The 22,811-nt window shown below is 35.5% G+C and overlaps 2 protein-coding genes across 3 annotated transcripts; both read left to right on the top strand.

Annotated features, from left to right (window-relative positions):
• The first annotated feature begins 6 nt into the window (after nt 1–6).
• On the top strand, nt 7–11,388 carry LOC100632616 (hemicentin-1-like). 2 transcript variants are annotated; one of them, XM_019994493.1, is made up of 29 exons: nt 7–149; nt 247–330; nt 385–672; nt 716–1,006; nt 1,056–1,382; nt 1,454–1,636; nt 1,693–1,980; nt 2,036–2,326; nt 2,375–2,665; nt 2,727–2,909; nt 3,136–3,450; nt 3,575–3,865; nt 3,913–4,206; nt 4,264–4,572; nt 4,799–5,134; nt 5,269–5,385; nt 5,520–5,807; nt 6,030–6,210; nt 6,468–6,619; nt 8,008–8,273; nt 8,418–8,549; nt 8,608–8,702; nt 8,760–9,198; nt 9,248–9,299; nt 9,358–9,464; nt 9,517–9,647; nt 9,769–10,031; nt 10,090–10,162; nt 10,213–11,388. In XM_019994493.1, the coding sequence occupies exons 1-29, from the start codon at nt 80–82 to the stop codon at nt 11,234–11,236; spliced, it is 7,161 nt and encodes a 2,386-aa protein (XP_019850052.1). In that variant the 5' UTR covers nt 7–79; the 3' UTR covers nt 11,237–11,388. The 2 variants fall into 2 exon arrangements, with proteins under 2 accessions (XP_019850052.1, XP_019850053.1); XM_019994494.1 differs by lacking the exons at nt 716–1,006; nt 1,056–1,382; nt 1,454–1,636; nt 1,693–1,980.
• Nucleotides 11,389–11,923: 535 nt separating this feature from the next.
• On the top strand, nt 11,924–22,802 carry LOC105312123 (uncharacterized). Its single transcript, XM_011404513.2, has 22 exons — nt 11,924–12,620; nt 12,680–13,030; nt 13,511–14,848; nt 15,154–15,441; nt 15,657–15,677; nt 15,771–16,085; nt 16,165–16,491; nt 16,578–16,700; nt 16,846–17,130; nt 17,410–17,477; nt 17,533–17,606; nt 18,006–18,160; nt 18,332–18,588; nt 18,913–19,047; nt 19,107–19,201; nt 20,299–20,722; nt 20,918–20,966; nt 21,019–21,119; nt 21,210–21,343; nt 21,407–21,669; nt 21,727–21,793; nt 21,863–22,802. The coding sequence occupies exons 1-22, from the start codon at nt 12,059–12,061 to the stop codon at nt 22,647–22,649; spliced, it is 6,219 nt and encodes a 2,072-aa protein (XP_011402815.1). The 5' UTR covers nt 11,924–12,058; the 3' UTR covers nt 22,650–22,802.
• Nucleotides 22,803–22,811: the final 9 nt, after the last annotated feature.

Genomic DNA, 22,811 nt, shown 5'->3' with positions numbered 1-22,811 from the left:
TGTGTTTAACAGTTACAGTTTAAGTGGTACCAGTGAGATTAGTGTTTGGTCTGATAACAGTAATGACAAGATATTAGCAATGGTTTATGGCTTGCAACAGTTCGTTGGTTATTCTTACACTGGAAACTTGGAATTGAAACCATCTGAAAGTACGTATACTCATGATTGTATTTTTGAAATAAAAATGTTTGTGCAAACTTCTTGTGTTTTGTTTTGTATCTATAAGTAAACACCATTCTTTTTCAGGCTGTTTTCTACTCTGTCAAGCTAATTATGTAATTGACGCTGCTACCTGTACTTGTGTATGTCAAGGAAATAATTGCAGCGAATGTAAGTAATTAATGATTCTTTACGTTACATTTTATGATTTTTTTATACTTTTAGCAAGCTATACTACCCCAAATATTTCAGCTCTTGTATCATATGTTGCTGTGTTGAATGGCTCTAGTGTAACACTGAGATGTGTGTTACATCATGCTGGGAATCCTGGGGCTGCTATTCAATGGACATATGCTGGATCAGTAATTACTAATGATTCACTGTTTCTCATAACTGAGGGCTCAACCAGGCTGGATATTACTAATATTACTACCTCTTATTCTGGAGCATATCATTGTAATGCTTCTAATGTTGTTGGAGCTTCAGTGGCTACTATCAATGTTGATATACAAGGTTTGTACCATCATTTGTGCTAATTCTTATTTTTATATTTTAGAGCCACCATATTTTATAGTTACCCCACCAAACAATTTAACACTACGATATAATAATACTATTACGTTAAACTGTTCATCTGGTGGAGTACCTTTACCAAATATCACTTGGTTCAAGGATGGTATAGTTATACCTACTGATCAGTATACCAGTAGTAATACATCAGATACAATCATTACTATGCTCACTGTTGTGGGATCTTTAATTTCAGGTGGAAATTATACTTGTCAAGCAGTTAATGATCTAGTTGAGAGGAGAGTAGTAAATACTACAGTGAATGTTACTGTTTTTGGTAAGTATAATAGTGATTACTTATTTTATGATAGTTTTTTGCATCATAGAATATCTTGATATTGTACTTGATGATGACACTGATTATACTTTTACTTTGAACCAGTCCGATACCTTTATTATTCAATGTAGTTTCTCTGGTTTTCCTTTGCCAACAATAGACTGGTTTTTCGGTACATTTTCCATGAACAGTACTGAAAATTTTTTTAGTAACAGTAGTAGAGTCTCCATTACCACTAGTATTGATATTCAAGACATTACTGTAACTTCAACGCTAACAGTGAAGAATGTAGATAAAGCAACTGATGAAGGAATGTATAGTTGTACTTCCAGAGATATGTATGTAATAATTTATTCATACAAAATTTTAGACATTGGTTAGTTTTATACTTAAAATTTAAGCATTATTATTTACATGCATGTACTTTTGTCTTTTATATATCTATAGTTTGCAACAATGACTGTGAAGCTGGTTATACACTTGACAATAGCACCTGTGCTTGTTCCCTGTCAAATATATGTGAACTGGGTCCTTGTCAGAATGGAGGTAGTTGTACACTAGTTTCAGCTCCTTCCAATTACACCTGTGATTGTACTGGTACTGGCTATCAAGGAATTAACTGCACCGACTGTAAGTAATTAGATTCTGGCTATTTGTATTAAATGCTATGATTTTTATACTCTTAGCAAACTATATTGCCCCAAATATATCAGCTCTTGTATCAAATGTTGCTGTGTTGAATGGTTCTAGTGTAACACTGAGATGTGTGTTACATCATGCTGGGAATCCTGGGGCTGCTATCCAATGGACATTTGCTGGATCAGTAATCACTAATGATTCACTGTTTCTTATAACTGAGGACTCAACCAGGCTAGATATTACTAATATTACTACCTCTTATTCTGGAGCATATCATTGTATTGCTTCTAATGTTGCTGGAGCTTCAGTGGCTACTATCAGTGTTGATGTACAAGGTTTGTGTCATCATTTATGCTAATGCTAATTTATAATTTATTTTCTATATTTTAGAGCCACCATATTTCATAGTTACCCCACCAAACAGTATATTACTGCAATATAATAATACTATTACATTGAACTGTTCATCTGGTGGAGTGCCTTTACCGAATATCACTTGGTTCAAGGATGGTATAGTTATACCTACTGATCAGTATACTAGTAGTAATACATCAGATACAATCATTACTATGCTCACTGTTGTGGGATCATTAACTTCAGATGGAATTTATACTTGTCAGGCAGTCAATGATCTAGTTGAGAGGAGAATAGTAAACACTACAGTCAATGTTACTGTTTTTGGTAAGTATAATATAGTGGAAATGTAAGTTATTTAATTTCGTATTATAGAACCTCTTAATTCTGCTGGGAGTGATCCTCCTCCCCTTGTAACTTTGAACCAGTCAGACACTTTTATTGCTAATTGTAGCTTCTCTGGCATTCCCTTGCCTACTGTGTTCTGGTTTTTCATTAGTAATGACAGCAGAGTCTCCGTTACTACTGATATTCAAGGGATTACTGTAACTTCAACTCTGACAGTAAAGAATGTAGATAAAGCAACTGATGAAGGAGTTTATGAATGTACTGCCTTTCAACAATTCGGTGGATATCATTTATCTTTTGTTTTATACTTAAACATTGGTTAGTTTTTAAAAGCAGGATAGACATTATTTATTTATTTTTTATTTTAACTCATTTCTAGTTTGTAACAATAGCTGTGAAGCTGGCTATACACTTGACAATAGCACTTGTACTTGTTCACTATCAAATATATGTGAACTGGGTCCTTGTCAGAATGGAGGTAGTTGTACACTTGTTTCAGCTCCTTCCAATTACACCTGTGATTGTACTGGTACTGGCTATCAAGGAATTAACTGCACCAACTGTAAGTAATTAATGCACAGTATCAATATAGTCTACTTATGCTCTTGAATTTTACATGCATACAGTTATATTTAAGTTATGCATAGCATAATTATGGACTCCTGATTATTATTATTATTATTATTATTATTATTATTATTATTGTTATTATTATTATTGGTTGCATTTTATGACAACAATTCATTTCTTGTATATTCTTCTGTATTATAAATTTCTTCCACTACTAGTCCTTGGAATACCTCCAAGCATCACTGCTCCTAAACTAAACTATTCTGTACTGAATGGATCCAGTGCTACATTGACATGCACACTGGAGAATGTAGGCACACCAGTAGCTGCAATAACATGGAGATTTAATGGGAGTACTCTAAGTAACAGCTTCAAGTATACTATCACCAATAGCACATCTACTCTTCCTAATACTGCTGGCTCAACCCAACTTGTTATTAATGATGTGATGGTATCTGATGCTGGTGTTTATTACTGTCAAGCTAGTAATGGAGGAGGAACATCTGCTGCAGGAATCACTCTTAATGTACAAGGTATGAATATTTTAATAATACTTTTATTGTTACAATTAAGCAATGACCATGACAATTTGTTATTGTTATTATTTTATTGTTGTTGTTGTTATTATTGTTATTATTGTTGTTGTTGTTATTTTAGTTCCTCCATCAATCATATCTACTTCAAATGTGACACAAGTACAATATAAAACTGTTTTGACATTGAACTGCACTGCTAGTGGTGTACCAAGACCAGTGGTCACTTGGTCAAAAGATGGAGGGGAATTACCTAATGAACAAATTTTAAATAAAATTCTGACTGATAGTGTTTTATCAAGTGCCTTCAGATTTGAAGGGTCATTAACATCAACCGGACAATACACCTGTACTGCAGTGAATGATTTAGTAGAAAGAAGAGTAGCCAGTGGAACTATAAATATACTTACATACGGTAAGACATACAGGGTTACTGTTATATTTAGACTTTCATCTTTATAGAGCCACTTCAGTTTAATAAAGGACTTATTGGAAACTATTCCATTCAATCTGAGCCATACACAGCATATTGTAACTTCACTGCTCTTCCTCATCCTAATGTATTGTGGGCACGTGATGGGATTACTCTCTACAGCAATACTGATCTTTCTATCACTACTGATGTAGCAGGCATAACTCTATCATCTACACTGACTATTAGGAACTTGAACAAGAAAAAAGATGAGGGGAATTACACTTGTACTGCTACCAGCCTGCAATATAGTCATACCTTTTCAGGGAAATTGCAGATTGAAGGTTAGTTCAAGAATAGAAACACTCAAAATGTTTTAATTCATTTATTTTTCATTCCAGTTCCAGCAGTAGTGAGACCTGATTCCAATAGATTCAGTGCTGTCATTAATACTACTTCGCATATTTCATTTAGTATTACCAATCAGAATGATTTGATCAGAAATCACACCATTCAATGGAATTTTAAAAGACTTGGTACTAATACTTATACTCCTCTCAACTCTGAGATTTTTGATACCTCTCGTTTATCTGATGATGGTCTAAGGTTAATGTTTTCATCAGCTCAGTTGCAGCATAGAGGAACCTACAGGATCACCGTGAGCAATCCTGCGGCTAATGTCACTGCAACTACTAATTTTGATGTGTTTGGTAAGCATAATTAATGTATCATAATTGTAGCAGAAAATCCATTAAAATTGTCTAATGCATTTTGTATAAAGTTTGAGCTGATTCCAATGGAAATTAGATTTTTAAAGAAAATTTAAAGCTGCTTCAAAGTACATCTAATTGGCAAAGGCAAATTAATTCTTGCCAATCAATTAGGAATAATATAGCACTGTATGAATTATTACTTTTGCCCTTTTCTTAATTATAGTTCCTGCTAAACTCCAATACACAGCTGGTATGAGTATTGTGAAGGAAAGACGACAGAACGTGTCCTTCAACTGCTCTGCTGATGGAATACCAATGCCTACCATCGTATGGAGGAAAGATGGCCAATTTCTTATTCAAAATAATAAACGAAGCATAACAGAACAAGGCTCTACTGGTTTTCGCTCTAACGCCATACCGGGAGTATTACAGATTAATAGTATGCTTACTATTACGGGACTCACTGGCTCTGATAATGGTAGCTACTCCTGTAGAGCTGACAATGAAGCTAACATAGGGAGTGTATTGATAGAGCCTTTCATACTCTCTGTTGTGGAACGTAAGTGAACCATTGAAATTATTTTCCAGTAATTGTATGTACTGCCTAGTTTTAGTGAGAAAAATAAATTAAATTAAAATCAAAATAAAGTGAATAAATAAATTTATGTAATATTATTTTTTAAAAATTTTTAGCTCCTCCTCCTGATAATTGTCTCAGTTCCCCTTGTGTTAATGGTGACTGCCACAGTTTGTTTGATGGATATTATTGTGCTTGTCCTGAAACACATACTGGGATAAACTGTGAAGAAGGTAAATGACACTTTTATTTTTAAATTTTGATATAATGAGAAGAGATCGAGAGAGGAGGCAAAAGAGTGGAAATTTTATATCAAAAGAGATGATTATTATTTATAATACATCAATTCCCTTTCTTATCATTGCAGTTGTTCTAGTTACTGTTCCACCAGTTATCACTGAGCCACCTCAGACAACAACTAGCAAGTTGTACTCCTCAACTAGTCTGACCTGTAGAGCTACAGGTTCCCCCACTCCAACCATCCTCTGGTATAAGGACAATAGGCTGGTCCCTAATACAAATCCTGATCCTTCTGTCCTGCTATTTGATGAGCTCCTATTAAGTGATAGAGGTTTCTATCATTGTGTAGCTGTCAATGTCATTGATGGGAAGAATGTATCAGTTAGTTCATCCACAATATTACTCAATATAACGAGTGAGTAAAATTAAAAAATATATATATATATAGTGGGTATTTTTTATTGGGGCTGGGAACTTTTAGCATTTTTTGGTACCTGGAGAATTTAATGTATTAAATTTGTGAGGTCATTGAACATGCATGTTCACAGTGGCTCAAAATGGTGGTTGTAAGAATCATAAAAAACATCTAAATTTTTCCCTATTTAAGATTAGAGTCTAAATTTTCTATTTTTTGTAGATGTGGTCCAATATGAAGCTGAGATGGTCCTACCAGACAATTTCTATGACAATCTAAATGGCACTGAATCAGAAGATGCCATTAGGCAATTGATCATAGACAGTAACAATTACCTCTCAGGGAGCAATATCAGTGATACCTCATTCTTCTTCATTCAAATACTCGACATTGATGAGGACAAGTAAGTACCAGTATAACTGTAGTCTTGACTGTAGTAGGTAAAATTTTATCAATAAATATTTCACAAAAGCTTATAAATTTTATAAACTAGGAGCACTAAATAATTGATGACCTGTGGAAAAATTTAATTCTTGTTTGTTTCCAAAATAATTTTCCCTTATAAAAGTCTTGCATGTCGTAATTTAAACAGTAGCTTTATACCTCTTTTATAATCAGTGATCATGAATGATGGACTCTCTTCTCTTCATTCTCTTATAGTCCTGAGCCTGGTAGTATACCAGTGGTGGTTACATTAGTAACTGAGAGAGGACAAGGTGATCAGACGCTATTGACTGGTGTCAGAGGTCAGCTGGACTCACTGAGGCAGCAGCTAAGAGTTGAGATATCTGTAGCAGCTGTCAGTAGATTTGGTAAGTCACTGAAAATGTTTTTGTGTAATCAGGTTTAGTATGCTATTTCATGTATATTAATGTCCAAATACTATGTAGAAAGTTAAGTTCATTCCGACAAACTTTTTAAAAGTTATGGACTATTTTAAAAATTAGCCAATTTTCAGAAAAGCACCACGGCTGTAGCCCATGCTTTTTTCCAAAAAATGGCTCTAAAATCAGCCCAAATTTTTATTAAATTTTCTAATACATATGGATGTTCTTATGCTGTGTAGCAAGTTTGAGCTAATTCCAACTTCAATTTTTTAAGTTACGACCATTTTAAAAAATGGGCCAAAATCTGAAAAAATCCCTGTACTATAGCCCATGGTTTTTCCAAAAAATGGCTTCGAAATGACCCCAAATTTTTATTACATTTTTTGATACATATTGATGTCCTAATACTGTGTAGAAAGTTTGAGCTAATTCCGACTTCAATTTTTCAAGTTACAGCCAATTTAAAAAATGGGCCAAAATCTTAAAAAATCCCTGTACTATAGCCCATGGTTTTTTCCAAAAAATGACTCCAAAATCACCTCCACTTTTTATTACATTTCCTGATACATATTGATGTCCTAATGCCGTGTAGAAAGTTTGAGCTAATTCCAACTTCAATTTTTTAAGTTACGACCATTTTAAAAAATGGGCCAAAATCTGAAAAAATCCCTGTACTATAGCCCATGGTTTTTCCAAAATTGGCTCCGAAATGACCCCCAAATTTTATTACATTTTCTGATACATATTGATGTCCTAATACCATGTAGAAAGTTTGAGCTAATTCCAACTTCAATTTTTTAAATTACGGCCATTTTAAAAAATAGGCCAAAATTTTTAAAAATCCCTGTACTATAGCCCATGGTTTTTTCCAAAAAATGACTCCAAAATCACCTCCACTTTTTATTACATTTCCTGATACATATTGATGTCCTAATGCTGTGTAGAAAGTTTGAGCTAATTCCGACTTCAATTTTTTAAGTTACGGCCATTTTAAAAAATGGGCCAAAATCTTTAAAAATCCCTGTACTATAGCCCATGGTTTTTTCCAAAAAATGACTCCAAAATCACCTCCACTTTTTATTACATTTTCTGATACATATTGATGTCCTTATGCTGTGTAGAAAGTTTGAGCTAGTTCCGACTTCAATTTTTTAGGTTAATGCTATTTTTGAAAAGTATAAAATTTTAGGAAAAAGCAAAGACTATATATGGGTCTGCATGGGTTTGTTCTATTGTCACAGATTTTTTGATGATAGAATTAATGAGTTTGTTGCCTGTCATGGATTTTGTGACAATTCTGATCATAATTTGTTAATTTCCTAAAAAATGCTCCAATATTCAATGCCTGATCACTTATTAATCTCATTGTATAGATGGTTGTCTATCAAACTCCACTATCATCCCCTCTCCATCTGGTGACCCTAGTCTCAGCCTAACAGTCAACTGGCCTGAGACTAACATTGGCGTATTATCAGTTGTCGATTGTCCCTGTGGGTCTAATGGTACTTCAGGTGGTGGTTCATTAAAAGCCACTCGATACTGTGGAGGGGATTTCACTGATGGAGCAATGTGGCTGGGACCTGATGTGAAGAGATGTAATTTCAGTGACTTAGCCAGGAGGATATGTCGTCTCTCAGATGTAAGTTGACACATACGGCAAATAGAAAGAACTTTCTATTCCCACCATTTAATAATAATAATTTTATTGCCACTTGGAGCATTGTGAATATTGTATACTATAAAGAGGACAATAGTGTATTTTATATAATTGTGTTTATTACAGTTACCTGTAAACGATAAAGTTGAAGAGCTTGAGACACTAACCAGTAACAGCAGCATGTTAGGATCAACTGAAATAGCTGCTAGCGTTAGCGTATTGGTAACTGCCACTGAAGAACTGGCTGGAAATTTAACAGTAATAATAATAATAATAATCTTGATAATAACAGAGCTTATTTATTGCGGTTTATTAGTTAACGATGACATTCCTTGAAGTTGTTGATAATATTATTGATGTCGATCAAGACATTTTACAGGAAAGTCAAGAATCATCTAATACTTCTGCAAGGTTAGTGCTATAGTATGATATTAATTGGATATTTCATTCAGTTTCCTCCTACCACAGGATACTGGAGGCCATAGACAGTGTGGTCGATAACATTCCAATTGCTAATGCTTCGGAACCTGTCATTATAGCACAAAAATCATTTGCCGTTTCAGTCCAAGAAGTCGATCCCGAGGCATTTAGCAGATCGGGTCAGACTTTTAGTGTTAACATTGCTGATTTCACTCAGAGAAATATCAGCTCTGGTGATCTCTCGTTTGAAAGTAACACAGTCTCTCCACCTACTGGAACCATTCAACTACCTAATAATCTATTCTCTTCGCTTCCTGAGAATATCAGTAGAATATCTCACGCTGTTTTTGTGACTGACTCACTCTTTCTGAGACGTAGTTTCAGCTATCAAAGGGTCAGTAGTGTCATCATATCAGCAAGTGTTGTTGGAGCTGGAACTATTAGAAATTTGAGGCCTCCTGTTAATCTTGGGTTTCAACTTAATCCAGTGAGAGATGAGATTGTTTTTTTATTAAATTTAATTTTTTGTGATTTAGAATGTGAATGGATCAATCCCACAGTGCACATTCTGGAATCAGTCGCTAGATGGTAAAAGCTAATACGTGTATGTATTTATGAATATCTGTTCCTCTTTTTCTCTCTCAAGATGGTTATGGTGACTGGTCTAGTGATGGCTGTAACACTTCGTCGGGTTCTACTGATTCACAAGTCACCTGTAACTGTGACCACTTGACAAATTTTGCTATATTACTGGTACGTACTCCATACACCTTGTTACATGTACGGCATCAATTGTGTACTGTAGGATGTATCTCCTCCTGAGGAACCTACTGAAAGAACAGCATTGACACTATTCCTTGACTCTGTGTCTTACATTGGGATCATAATCTCTATCATTTGTCTCATTATCACTATCATCTCTTATCTTCTTAGCAAGTAAGGAAACTAGATCATTCCAATCTCAAAGTTTACATTTAATAGGAAATACATGTAATCATGAACTCACTAATTGTTGCATAGTAAAAGCAATGACTTTGTTTCCCTTTTCTATTCATAGGAAGCTAAGGTCATCTGATCACGGTCAACTGCTCCTCAATCTTTGCTTTGCTTTGATGGGTCTCTATCTATCATTCATCGTTGCTTTACATAGTAAAAACACAAATGGCTTTTGTGCCTTCTCTGGTGCTGTCCTTCAATATTTCTTTCTTGTTACTTTTGCTATCATGGCAGCTGAGGCCATCAACCTGTACATTAATCTTGTGATAGTTCTAGGACGTAAAATACAGTCCTTCGCACTCAAAGTGACGATAGTCTCCTGGGGTAAGATAGCTCAATTTTAATAAAAATTAATACAAAATGCTCTTTTTATTTTTTACAGTCGCTCCAGTTTTTATTGTTCTTTTATGCTTTTCTCCCGACTACAGGAATTACATCAGTAGCCCTCCAAACTTGTAAGCACCTGACCATTTTTATTTTAAATATTACTTTTAAACATTTTTAGCTGTCGCGCTTTCAAAGCCCCATTCTACATTGGTGTGGTTGTTCCCTTTAGCATCATATACATATTCAATTGGATCGTTTTCGTCATCATCATTGTCTCTCTGCTCCGTAAGAACTTTTCGTCGAAACTGAAGGAACTCAAAAAGGCCAAGAAAGACAAATCGAAGTCTTTCTTCAAACAGCAACTGATCATAGCCATCACACTATCCATTCTCTTCGGGCTAGGCTGGGGACTTGGGCTGCTAGTAACTCAAGAGATTTACTCTAATAAAACCGTACGTGATCTTTTTGCTGCTCTCTTCGTCCTCCTGACTGCATTCCATGGTTTCTTTATCTTCATAATGCATTGCTTGCGCTCTAAAGATGTTCGGAAGGTCTGGAAAAAAGCCTTCTTTGGTGTCACTGGGAGAGATTTTACTGAATTCTCTTCGTCAACATTTAATCGTGTCCGTGGCAAATCCTCAGGCGGTGCCAGCACTGCCACAAGGTCTCCTCATCGTAAGGTTTCAACTGAGAAGAGCCCGAGTTTTTCGTTTTCTGATGGGAAGAGTTTTTTCAAGAGAGGAGTGACACTGCAGGAGTATTCTAAGAAGAAAGAGGCAGAGGATGAAGAAATAAAAGAAATAGAAGAGACAGGAGTGATGGCAGTAGAGAATGACTATGTTGCAGTAGATAATAATGCCTATGCTGCTATTGAAGACACTGATTTTGACTTTGAGAAAGATGGCCAGGGAACTTTAAAGTTTTACACAAAAAAGGACCAAGACCACGAAGCCCAATTTGAGTCCCTTAATGATGGAAAGGATTCTAAAAAGGCGAAAAAGGAAGATGGCCCACCATCAAAAGAAGGAACCGAGCTTGAGCTTCGTATCAATGTCTCCAGTGAAGTAAAGGAAGAAGAACCCAAAGTGGCTACTGCTGTTAAATCCTTCCCAGATGATGATGAAGATGAGAAGGGAAAGCTGAGAGAGGAAGAGGAGAGAGCATATGATGCCTACCACAGTAAGCATGAGAGCAATGCTTAGGATTGATGAACTTTATTATCATTTATATTTGTGTGAACTTATGTACGCACTCAATGCATACCTTGAGCTTTTATTATATTTTTAAGAAATTATGACGATTTTTGTATTTTGTCTTTTTTGTGAAGAATATTTTTAGTATGAGAACTAATGTACTCAGTAATTAAATTAGTGGTCAGACTTGTTTACAAATATGTGTATGATACATTAGATTTACAGCTTTGACTAGTCTGACCTGTCTCATTAATTAGTATTGGACATATCCTTTACAATTTCATGTGTATAGTATATCTAGAACTACATGTAGTTATAGTAGCTTTTCTAGGAAGTCTAGTACCACAAAATTCCCCCTTGTTCCATGTACATTTATGGTTGTATGGCATGATGGATTGATTGTATTAGTACATGTAGTTTTTATATACTTTGACAAATACCAGTTTAAGTTCATTATTTAAATTTCTGCATTATTGAATCTCAATGTCTGCAAACAGCCTACACTCCCTCAATGATAATAATATTTATTTAAAAGAGCTATTCTAGTGCTTGTGTTCTCAGAAAATCCAATTACATTCAACCTACTAAGTCCAATTACTTGTTCCCTTTTCTATTTCCTTTATTATACTACTCTTCATTACTATTTCCTGCTTCCTTGATTGCATTACTCTCTGCCAATATAAAGACTTGTACTATTACTGCTGCTGGCTGCCAACTGCGTAAGTTCATTGTTTCCTGGCTCTCTATTACTTCATCAGTTGTCTCTTCTTTTAAAGCTCCTACCTAACACAAAGGAGCTCTGGAAACTCTACTTTGTGTATCTAATCAGTGATGCCTCTACTAGCAAACATACTGCTTCTCTTCTCTCCATTGCTACTGGCAGCCACTGTAGAGAGCTCTTGCTCTACCTGCATTGACTACACTAGGACCCCTGAAACTAATGGAAGCTCTGTTGTAGAGACAGTCATTCGTCTCATTCAACATTCAGGAATATTCCCCGACGACTACGGAGCCTTGCAAAGGATCGCCTGGCTTGAGACTCAGTATGGGCAAAACCAGCTCACATACAGGCCACAGCATCATGGTGGAATATGGAACATCAACCAGACTGGTTTTAATGCCCTAGATGTCAGTAGCCAACACTTGGCAATGATACAAAGTGAATTTTGCTTCAATTGGGCTGAAGTGGTATGGACTGATCTAAGGAAGCCACTTTATTCTGCTCTAGCAGCAAGACTTCTCATTAACCAGTCACCTTCTGGTGGGATTATCTCTCAAGATCCTTCCTCTCAGGCTCAAATGTGGTTAGATATGTATACAAGCATGGATAGGAGTAGGACTCAGGATAATTATGTGGATATTGCTATGCAGCATAACAGCACATCAAACAAAGGTTAGTCTGTGTAAGCTTTGTGGTTTAACGCTTCATTGAATATATCTTCATTCTTATAGTTAATATATCCAACGTCAATATTGACACTCCAACTGTATTCTCTCTCTGCACTAATGAGTCTGTGTACTTCTCCTACAACATATCCACAGACGTTCCTCTCATAAAAGTTTCCCTCATGAGCAATGGCTCTGCTTCCCTTTATATATCAAATGCAGGACCACCCTCCGAGTCTTTTTATTGTGCGAAAATTGAGGAGACATCGTCGACTGGTTATGTGTACGTATCTGTGGACCAATTGAGTTCTTGTGGATCGGAGGAAATGCTGTTCATTAGTGTGGTCGGGAGGGAAGAGTCTGGTGGTATGACAGCTGCTTCCTTAATCCTGAGTAATGCAAATGATTCCTATGAATGTGAGTGACTAACTTAATTAGACACTACAGCAACAAACACGAATAAGCATTTACATATAGACACATAGATAATTATTAGCATGCATTCCATTGCTTGGGTTTCCAAGAAGCTAGGTTAACTTTGTTAGGAATTGTGTGTTTTTATATGTACACGTGCATGACTATAAAGAAACACCTTAAGAGATGGTAAACTGTTTGTGTGTGTACTGTTGTGCTGCACGTATTGAAAGTTGCCATCTTGTTGTTTGTTCCAACCCGCCTTTCCTTGTTGCCAATAGATTAAAAGATAATAGTACGGGTCAACAGCTTCCAATATTCCTGGTAGTAAGAGAGAGTAGAGGTTAATTTGCTTGTAATATTTCCGTCGATCTCCTTGAATTCCATATAGTACTACTAGTAAATGCCTTTATAATTGAGTAATTGTTTGTTCCCTTATATGGTTCGATGCTTTAATTCTTTCTCTTTTGTTACTCATGACAGTTATTCAAAACACCGGCAGTGATTCCGACTGGTTTGCGGTCGGAATGTACAGCAACCATCCAGACGTAGGCTCAATACCAATCTCAATCTTTGTCACGTCGGATTCAGACTCAGCTTTCAATATTTCCATAGAGTCTTACGAAGGTGTTATATTGTCCGGCGAAGTTAAACCATATGAGACGTCAGAGTTTTTTATACCGGAGACGTACATGGTGTCAAATGAAAGTGACTTTATGAATGGACTGATAGTTAGAGCTGATACTGGGAACAAGATGAGAGTATCTGTCAGTAACCATTATTACATATCCAGTGACTCTTACTTAGCTCTTCCCCTCATCCAATACCAGGGAGTGACCGAGTATACTTATTTTGCCGTTACGCCAAATTTCACTTCTCCAAACCTAACAAGTCGAGTTCTCATTGTATGCGGTTTCAATGATACTTCAATTACAATAACATCTACTCAAACTGCTTACATGTATTTACCATCTGGCGTTGTTACACTTCAGCCTTCAACCTCTATGGAGATTTCAGGAAACATTTATCAGACGATACTTATTGAAAGTGAAGATCAGCTAATGGGAACAAAGGTGGTCACAAATAAACCAGTAACTTTCCTTTCAGGGCACCAATGTGCTTCACTTCCTGACAATATATCTTGCGATTTCGCTATAGAGCAGATACCACCGACCATCAATTGGGGAAGGAATTTTATTTTCCCACTTCTCTCGTCTCGAGTTGGCGGATCCTACCTTTCCATACTTGCCTCAGAGTCTGACACTACAGTTGACGTATCTTGTACTAACTCTAATAACAACAGCACTCTTTCTGACTCATTCACCATTTCATCTTCAGGGGATTACGCTACAATGCTGGTTGCCCCTGATGATGCTTTATGCAGTGTTATATCAAGCAAGCCCACACTTCTTACAGTCCTTAGTACCAGCAATAACTATGATACTACTGAAGGTGACCCGCTGATGGTTCTAGTGCAACCTGTAGAGCAGTATGTGAATGTCAATCATTCTTTCACTGCTTTTAAAAGTGACATTGATAATCATTACCTTAATCTGATGGTAAAAGCAAGCGATAGTGATAATAATATTCAACTCAATGATGAAACTATTAGTAGTAGCAATTGGAAGAGTATCAATACCACTGGAGGAGTAAGAGCTGGTTATGTGACCCAACTAAATGTAGCTAACACTACTCACTTGGTTTCTCTGGGGTCGGCCAGCTCTGGCAGAGACGTTAGGGTTGGTGGGATGATGTACGGGTTCGCCTGCTCTGTCGGCTATGGACAACTCATTGCTACAAACTTGTATCTCATTCACGAAAGTAAGTAAATCTATATAGTACGTTAGGCCTGCAATGCTTCTCAAGTTTCTGTGTGCATAATTCCATAGTAATTGGAATAGCACATTGTCATGTACCTGCTATTGACGAGTGGTGGGAGTATGAGGAATGTATGTTTTTAAAGCCACTGACATGAAAGTATCTACTACGCTTTGTCTGGTTATAAACAAGCTTGGCAGTCTTGAGCGAGAAAGAAGATGTCGTAGTACAACAGAGACTGTCATCATCATCACTCTTTTCATATTCATTATATTTATATTTATTATTTATACTTGTTTATATTGTAGCTACCAACAGACTGTCTGCTACCATAACGATGCCATCACAAGAGCAACGCAAAATTGGCAACAATGTTAAACTAACATGCAACACTTCAGGACTACCTGTATATGCACTACATTGGAAGAAAGAAGGCTCACGTGTATATCCTTCTTGCAAGTACTCTATTTCCAGCAACAGTCCTGGGTCAAGTGTTCTTACTATATTCAATGCTAATGAGACTGATGAAGATGTGTATGAGTGTGTGGCTCATAGCTATTATAGTGATCCTGTGACTGCTACCAGCCAAACTTTGAGTGAGTTAGGCTATATGATCCTTACACTGTTCATAATAGTAATAATAATGATAATGAAAATAATAATAATAATAATAATAATTATGATACTAATAATAATGATAATAATGATAATAATAGATAATAATAAAAATAATAATAATAATGCTAATTATTTATGTATAATCATGAATATAAAATAGTCTTTATTATTCATTTTTTTCTCTTTTATTTAGGTTTGGACAGCCCTTCAAAAGGTGTGTACTGTGTACTGTAAATATTATCCTTTTAATAATTGCTAACTATTTAGATGGCATACTACTCATTCTTACATTCCCTTGTATTTATAGGTCACTATTCCATCCCAACCGTCACACCAACAGTAATGTCAACATGGGCTTATAAAGATGTGAATCAATCTCTATCCTTCAACATCACCAATGCTGTACCTCCAGTCACTAGTAGCCACTTGTGGTGGCATTTCAGTCCATTGGAAGGAAAAGGAAAATATTTGGACCCCAACGCTACTTCGAAGTATATCTTTAGCAGCGATCATTTGCGTATTGACATCATTGGAGCTCAGTTAAATAATAGTGGGAATTACACTTTGATAGTAAGGAATGAAGCTGGTCTTGTCAATAGCACCATAACCTTCAATGTTTATAGTAAGTGTATAGCGATTTCATTAAGCTTTTATGTCAGCCTATTTTTCTACTTTTAACTCTCTCGTTTCCTTTTAAACAGTTGCTCCAACTATTATTAGTCATTCAATACCAGGGGATGTGCCTAGAAATGCTAGTGCACATGTTACATTCAATTGTACTGCTGATGGGTATCCAAGGCCTAACATTGCATGGACAAAAGACAATGTAGCAGTTTCTAGTAGCAATCCAAGAATCACAATATCTGCTATGGAAATAAATTCAACGTCAGAGAGGCAGCAAACAAAAAGCAGTCTCACCATTAGGGATCTCACTGAAGATGACAGTGGGAATTATCTGTGCAGGGCAAGTAGTCTTGAAGTTCCCCGGGAAGCTGTGCTGGATACCCCGTTTCACCTCAACGTAAAAAGTAAGTTTGTGATGACAGCTATTTTACCAACAAGCTTGTTCTAATCATGTGTCATCACTTTTATTATGTTTTATTTTGTATTTTAGTAATTAATCAGACTGACCACTGTGCTAATAATCCTTGCAAAAATGGCGGTACCTGTTTCAGCAAGCAAAGCACTTTCAGCTGCATATGTGATGAAGGATACGCTGGAAATGAGTGCCAAAATAGTAAGAGACTGAGCGATGGATGGGAAGAGAGAAAGAGAGAGAGAGAGATTGAAAAATTAATTCATTACAACATGTATTGCTAAAATTTTCAATGTTATTTAAAAATTTAAATCCTGATTAAAAATTTAATTTATTTTATTCACAGTGCTGATAGTTTACAAGGCCCCAGAAATCACCGAGAAACCACAGGGTGTTGTAGGCGAATACTTTTCACCAGTTAACTTGACCTGTAAAGCCACTGGCTCTCCCAAACCTGCCATACTTTGGTATAAGGATGGCGTTGAATTAAACAATACCAATGATGATAGTTCAGTTTTGAAAATACCTGAGTTGAGACTTGATAACAGAGGATATTACCATTGTGTCGCAAAAGTCATTTATAACGGAGAAAAGATTGATACATCTGAAAAAGTTCTTATTAACATTAGAGGTAATTATAATCTTGTATATTGTAGTTAATTTGAATTCTCTTCTTGATGACATTCCCAGTACTATAGTACAGCATCTTAAGCCCCAGTTTTGAAGCAACTAGAAAATTCTAAAAAGTCCAATTTTGATTGCAATCAGCTAAAGCTACATAGCATATGTGTATGCATAAAAAAATCCGATAAGAATTAGGAGCATAATTTATCCAAATACTATTAGACCCTCTACTATGTTATGATTTGATTATAATTTCAATGCACCAATGGGTGTATATTTCCTACAGGTATAGTGCAGTATGAAGCAATAATACTCGCACCAGTTAATGACAATTCTCAATCTGTTGAGCAAAAGGTAAATAATCATGCAATTATTATGATGATGATCTTAATCGCTATTTATTTTATAGGTAAGAAATTCTCTTCACAATGACAAGTTTGATGGCAACACCGAAGTATTACTAGTAAAAGTCAAGAGACAGAAGTGAGTGTGTGGTGATATAGTATGTTCACAATAAATTTTAAAAATCTTAAATAATGCTTTTAATCTGTACAAGTGAATAATATTATGATACTTAATTCATGTATCTACTAGTGTTGTTTTAATTAACTATAACTAAAACTAAAACCACTTTTAGTTAGGCATATTTACTTTTAGTTAACTAACTATAACTAACTGAAAGACATTTATAAAACACAGAACTAACTATAACTAACTAAAACAATTCACAGATTTTAAAAACTAACTATAACTAACTAAAAGTAATTCAGAAATGTCATAACTAACTATAACTAACTAAAAGTGCAAAATGTGATATAAAAACAACACTAGTATCTACTATATTCTACTTTATTATTTTCTATCTCTCTCCTTTACATGTAGTTCAAGGAGGAAAAGATCTACTTCTCGTCATGACATTATAATTACACTACGAACTGACATGAAACCAAGTGATTCCCTAAGGAAATCTATCGAGGATCAAATCAATGCTGCTAGCTCTAGTTCTGGCATTAGCTCTCAACAGATTGATAGATTTGGTAAAAATGAGTTTTTGTATGCATCATAGTTAAGCAATTGAGTGTATGAATACATGCATAGACTATATACACATGTGTATTATATAAATCACATTAATGTAATGATATTAAGTGCTATGAGTCCTCGTTAGTAATTTTTAACCTTATTTACTTCTCTTATCCACACTCAAGATGGCTGTAAATCTGATGTCACTAGGATTCCTCCTCATACAAACAGAACTGATATTAACGTGACCATTGAATGGGAAGAGTCCAACCTCGGGGAAGACGTGAGAGTCCGTTGTCCTTGTGGTGGGCTGAATGCCTCTAGTCTCATGGCCACGAGGTCCTGTCGAGGGGATTTTAATAATGGGGGGATGTGGGAGGAGGCTTATGTTACACCTTGTAACTTTAGTGATTTTGCTCGTGAGATTTGTGACTTAACAGAAGTAAGTGTAACAATAATTTACAAATTGGAAAAAATGATAAAAAATAATTACAAAAAATAATAAAAATAATTACAAAAAATAATAAAAATAATTACAGAAAATAATAAAAATAATTACAAAAAATAATAAAAATAATTACAAAAAAATTATTATTATTATTATTATATAAAAGGTAACTTGTCAGTGATTAAAAATTTTAACAATAGTATGCTCAATTGTAGAGTGCTGTAGTTAATGCATTAGAATTATAAATATACTAAAATATACTAAAAATACTTGTAAATTTGTGTGAGTTAGATTTCTCTCTCTCTCTTTCTATCTCAGCGTCCAGTACCTGAGAGAGTGGAGGGTTTAAATAACCTCACAAGTGATGAATCATTTAATCTTGATAGCACTGATGTTGCCGTGGTCACACTTGTGCTTCTTACAACAACAAACGATGTTAAAGGAGATGAAAAGGTGAGATGGTAGCTCCAGCAGTGAAGCTTATTTAATAGTTTTTTAAAAATTATTTATAGCTAACAAGATCTTACTTGGAGGTTGTTGATAATATCATTGCAATTGAACCTGTCGTTTTGAAAGAGAGTCAAAATGTCTCAAATACTTCATCAAGGTATGCCAAAGTGCACATAAATGTATGTAATGTCTAGAAGAAGAGTTTCTCTCAAAATTTCAGCATGATGCCTATTTTTGTCAGCAAATGGGATTTTGGCTAAATTTCACCAAAATTAAAAAGGGGAGAATTCTCCATTTTTTGCTACATATACATTTACATATGCTGTGTAGAAAGTTTGAAGTGATTCCGCCTTCAATTTTTAAAGTTATGGTTATTTTAAAAATTCCAAAATTCTGAAAAATACCCTGTACTATAGTCCATGGTTTTTTCCGAAAAATGGCTCCAAAATCACCCCAAATTTTTATTACATTTTCTGATACATATTGATGTCCTTATGCTGTGTAGCAAGTCTCAGCTGATTCCGACTTCAATTTTTTGAGTTACGGCCATTTAAAAAAAACCCCAAAATTCTGAAAAATACCCAAGGCTATAGTCCATGGTTTTTTCCGAAAAATGGCTCCAAAATCACCCCAAATTTTTATTACATTTTCTGATACATATTGATGTTCTTATGCTGTGTAGAAAGTTTGAGATGATTCCAACTTTAATTTTTTGAGTTACAGACATTTTAAGAATAAGCTAAAATTCTGGAAATTACCCAAGGCATAGCTCATGGTTTTTTTCAAAAAATGGCTCCTACATTTTTTGATATATATTGATGTCCTTATGCTGTGTAGAAAGTTTGAGCTGATTCCGACTTCAATTTTTCAAGTTATGGCCATTTTAAAAAATGGGCCAAAATCTGAGAAAATCCCTGTACTATAGCCCATGGTTTTTTCAAAATTAATGGCTCCAAAATTATCCCTAATTTTTATTACATTTTTGAAACCTATTGATGTCCTTATGCTGTGTAAAAATGTGAATTAATTGTGATCAAAATTGAATTTTTGTGAATCTTTCTCAAAAATTGGGCCAAAACCCCTGTACTATATGGTATAGAGCCTAAGGCCAAATTTAATCAAAATCAAAAAGGAGGAAGTTCTCCTTTTCAATTTATTTAGCTCATTTCTTGGAATATTTAATCAGAAGGCATTTTCTGTACAAATATGCATAAAAACATTTATGTACTTATAATTTTATTAATTTTTTCACAGGATACTCAATACCATTGATGACATACTATCAGAGTTACCAGTAACTAGCATCAATGAGCCGGTAATCATCACATTTGACAGACTTGCTGCTTCAACCATCAAAGTTGATGCAACAAATTTCGAGGGACTTGTTTTTGCCTCTGATGTCAATAGCAGCAACATTGGCGATCCCCAATACGGCTCCAGTGACAATGTAACAACTAGTGGAGCTGTCAGCATAACGCTGCCTGAAAGCCTCCTTGATAATGTGAACACTACAGGCACTATACAGGTCATCAATAAGGTTTTCATTGATGATATACTCTTCCTGAGGAGAGACAACAAGTCTTTAGATGTCAACAGTGCAATAGTATCTGCTGCTATAGTTGATACACCAATACGGGGACTGGAGAACTCCATTAATATATCATTTCCAATGGGAAAGGTAATTTTAGACCATTTTATTGAAGCCAAAAGTGAAGAAGTGTATAGTTTTAATGAGCCAAGAGCTAGTTAGTGTTAAGTCTTTTACAAATGACATAATTTAGTGCTTTCTTTATTGTTATTTTATTCTTGTTTTTTATACAACTAAGATTGCTAGCTTATTACTGATACAATTAATACATTTTGTCCATTTTAGGGTAACATCAGTAAGCAGTCTTGTGCTTTCTGGAATTTCTCACTAGATGGTTAGTGCTAGTAATCACTATGCTCATAACTGTACTGGTACTTATACTGTAGGTGGATATGGTGATTGGTCTTCTGAAGGATGCACTTTAGTTGTTGTTGATGATAATAGCGTCTGTCTCTGTGACCATCTAACTAACTTTGCACTTTTGCTGGTATGCTGCACTTCCATACTAGAATATTATTCATAATATCATTATAATCCTTCTTTATTTTTTAATCTCTCTTCTTTCTCCTTTACACAGGATGTTTCAGAGGGAGAGAATATTCCTGAAGGCAATCGTCCAATTGACCTCTTCCTTGAAGCAGTGACATACATTGGCATCATAATATCAATAGTTTGCATTCTCCTCACACTCTTCACATACATAGTGGCAAAGTAATTTAAAAATGTGTTCTTACTAGCTCTTTATTGAATGAATACTTTGGATTATTTCTATAGAAAACTGAGGAAGAGAAGCTCAGGGCAATTAATCATCAACCTATGCTTGGCTCTATTGTTCCTTTACTTGTCGTTCATTCTGGCTATACACAGTCGGAAGAATGAAGCCCTCTGTGCAATCAGTGCCTTGATCCTGCAGTACTTCTTTCTTGTTACCTTTCTTGCTATGGGCTGTGAGTCTGTGATACTGTACAGGGAGCTGGTCATCATTGTAGGAGAAAGAAAATATGGTGTTGCATTGAAGGCTGCTCTTGTGTGCTGGAGTAAGTATATATTATACATTATTCTAAAATTTGATATGCTTTTAAAAATTCTTCTAGTTCTGCCATTGCTTATTGTTGGATTCTGTTTTGCTCCAAACTACAATCATTACATCCACAAAGCATTGTAAGTCTTTAACCATGCATCATGAATTACCTTCACTTTTTCTTCTCCTCTCTCTCTTTCTTTTTCTAGCTGCCGAGCTTTTGATATCCCATTTTACATTGGCACAGTTGCTCCCTTCATCCTCATATACATATTCAATTCCGTCGTCTTTACAATCATCATCATCTCTTTGCTAAAGAGAGGACAATCATCAGCTACTAAGCTCCCAGGATACGTGTATGTGAAGCAGCAGCTCGGTGTTGCAATATCGCTCTCAGTTCTCTTTGGCATCACATGGGGACTTGGACTGTTCGCCTCTAACTCCATATACAAAGGAAATGAGAGGCATGTCAGGGATGCCTTTGCTGCACTTTTTGTCATACTGACGACATTTCATGGCTTGGGTCTCTTCGTAATGCACTGTGTCCGCCCGGCTAAAGTCAGAGAAGAAGTCAAAGCTATCTTTCTCGATCGGAATAAGACGACCACAAGAACCTCCGGAACCGGGGGTATCCAAAAGGAGAGAATGACTGCAGCTTCAAAGAATGCCGCCTATACAGCAGCAACCATTGACAAGAGGAGCTCTTATTCTATGCATCCAACTGACAGTATAAGAGATTCCACTGCATCTTTAAAGAAGGATGGACATGACTCCTTTGCCATCGCTAACTCTTTTGCCACTCATGAAGAAGAAACTGGATTCACTGCTAATCCTAATTTTGTGGCCATAGAGGATTCTCCCGAGTTGACTCCAGTTAAGAAGTTTCAGGATAAGAAATTTGAGACAAAGGAAGATAGCAACAGTAGCTCAGGAAGCTATGCTTCTAATGATAATGATCCTATAGTGACTGTGAATGGGACTCCAGTTGAACAATGAATGGAATCATAACTGAACTTTGCATGTGTACTAGTAATGTCTAAACCTCTCCTCTCAGCAGTTTTGTATTAATTGTGTATTTTTATATCTTTATGCAATCCATTAGGGATTCATTGTAGCTTGTCGTTTTTATAATAATTTTTATTAGAAAAAATAATTAAT

Source organism: Amphimedon queenslandica, unplaced genomic scaffold (assembly GCF_000090795.2).
Source record: "Amphimedon queenslandica unplaced genomic scaffold, v1.1 AMPQUscaffold_13471, whole genome shotgun sequence".
Taxonomy (NCBI): Eukaryota; Metazoa; Porifera; class Demospongiae; order Haplosclerida; family Niphatidae; genus Amphimedon; species Amphimedon queenslandica.
This window is presented reverse-complemented; position numbering and strand designations above follow the sequence as displayed.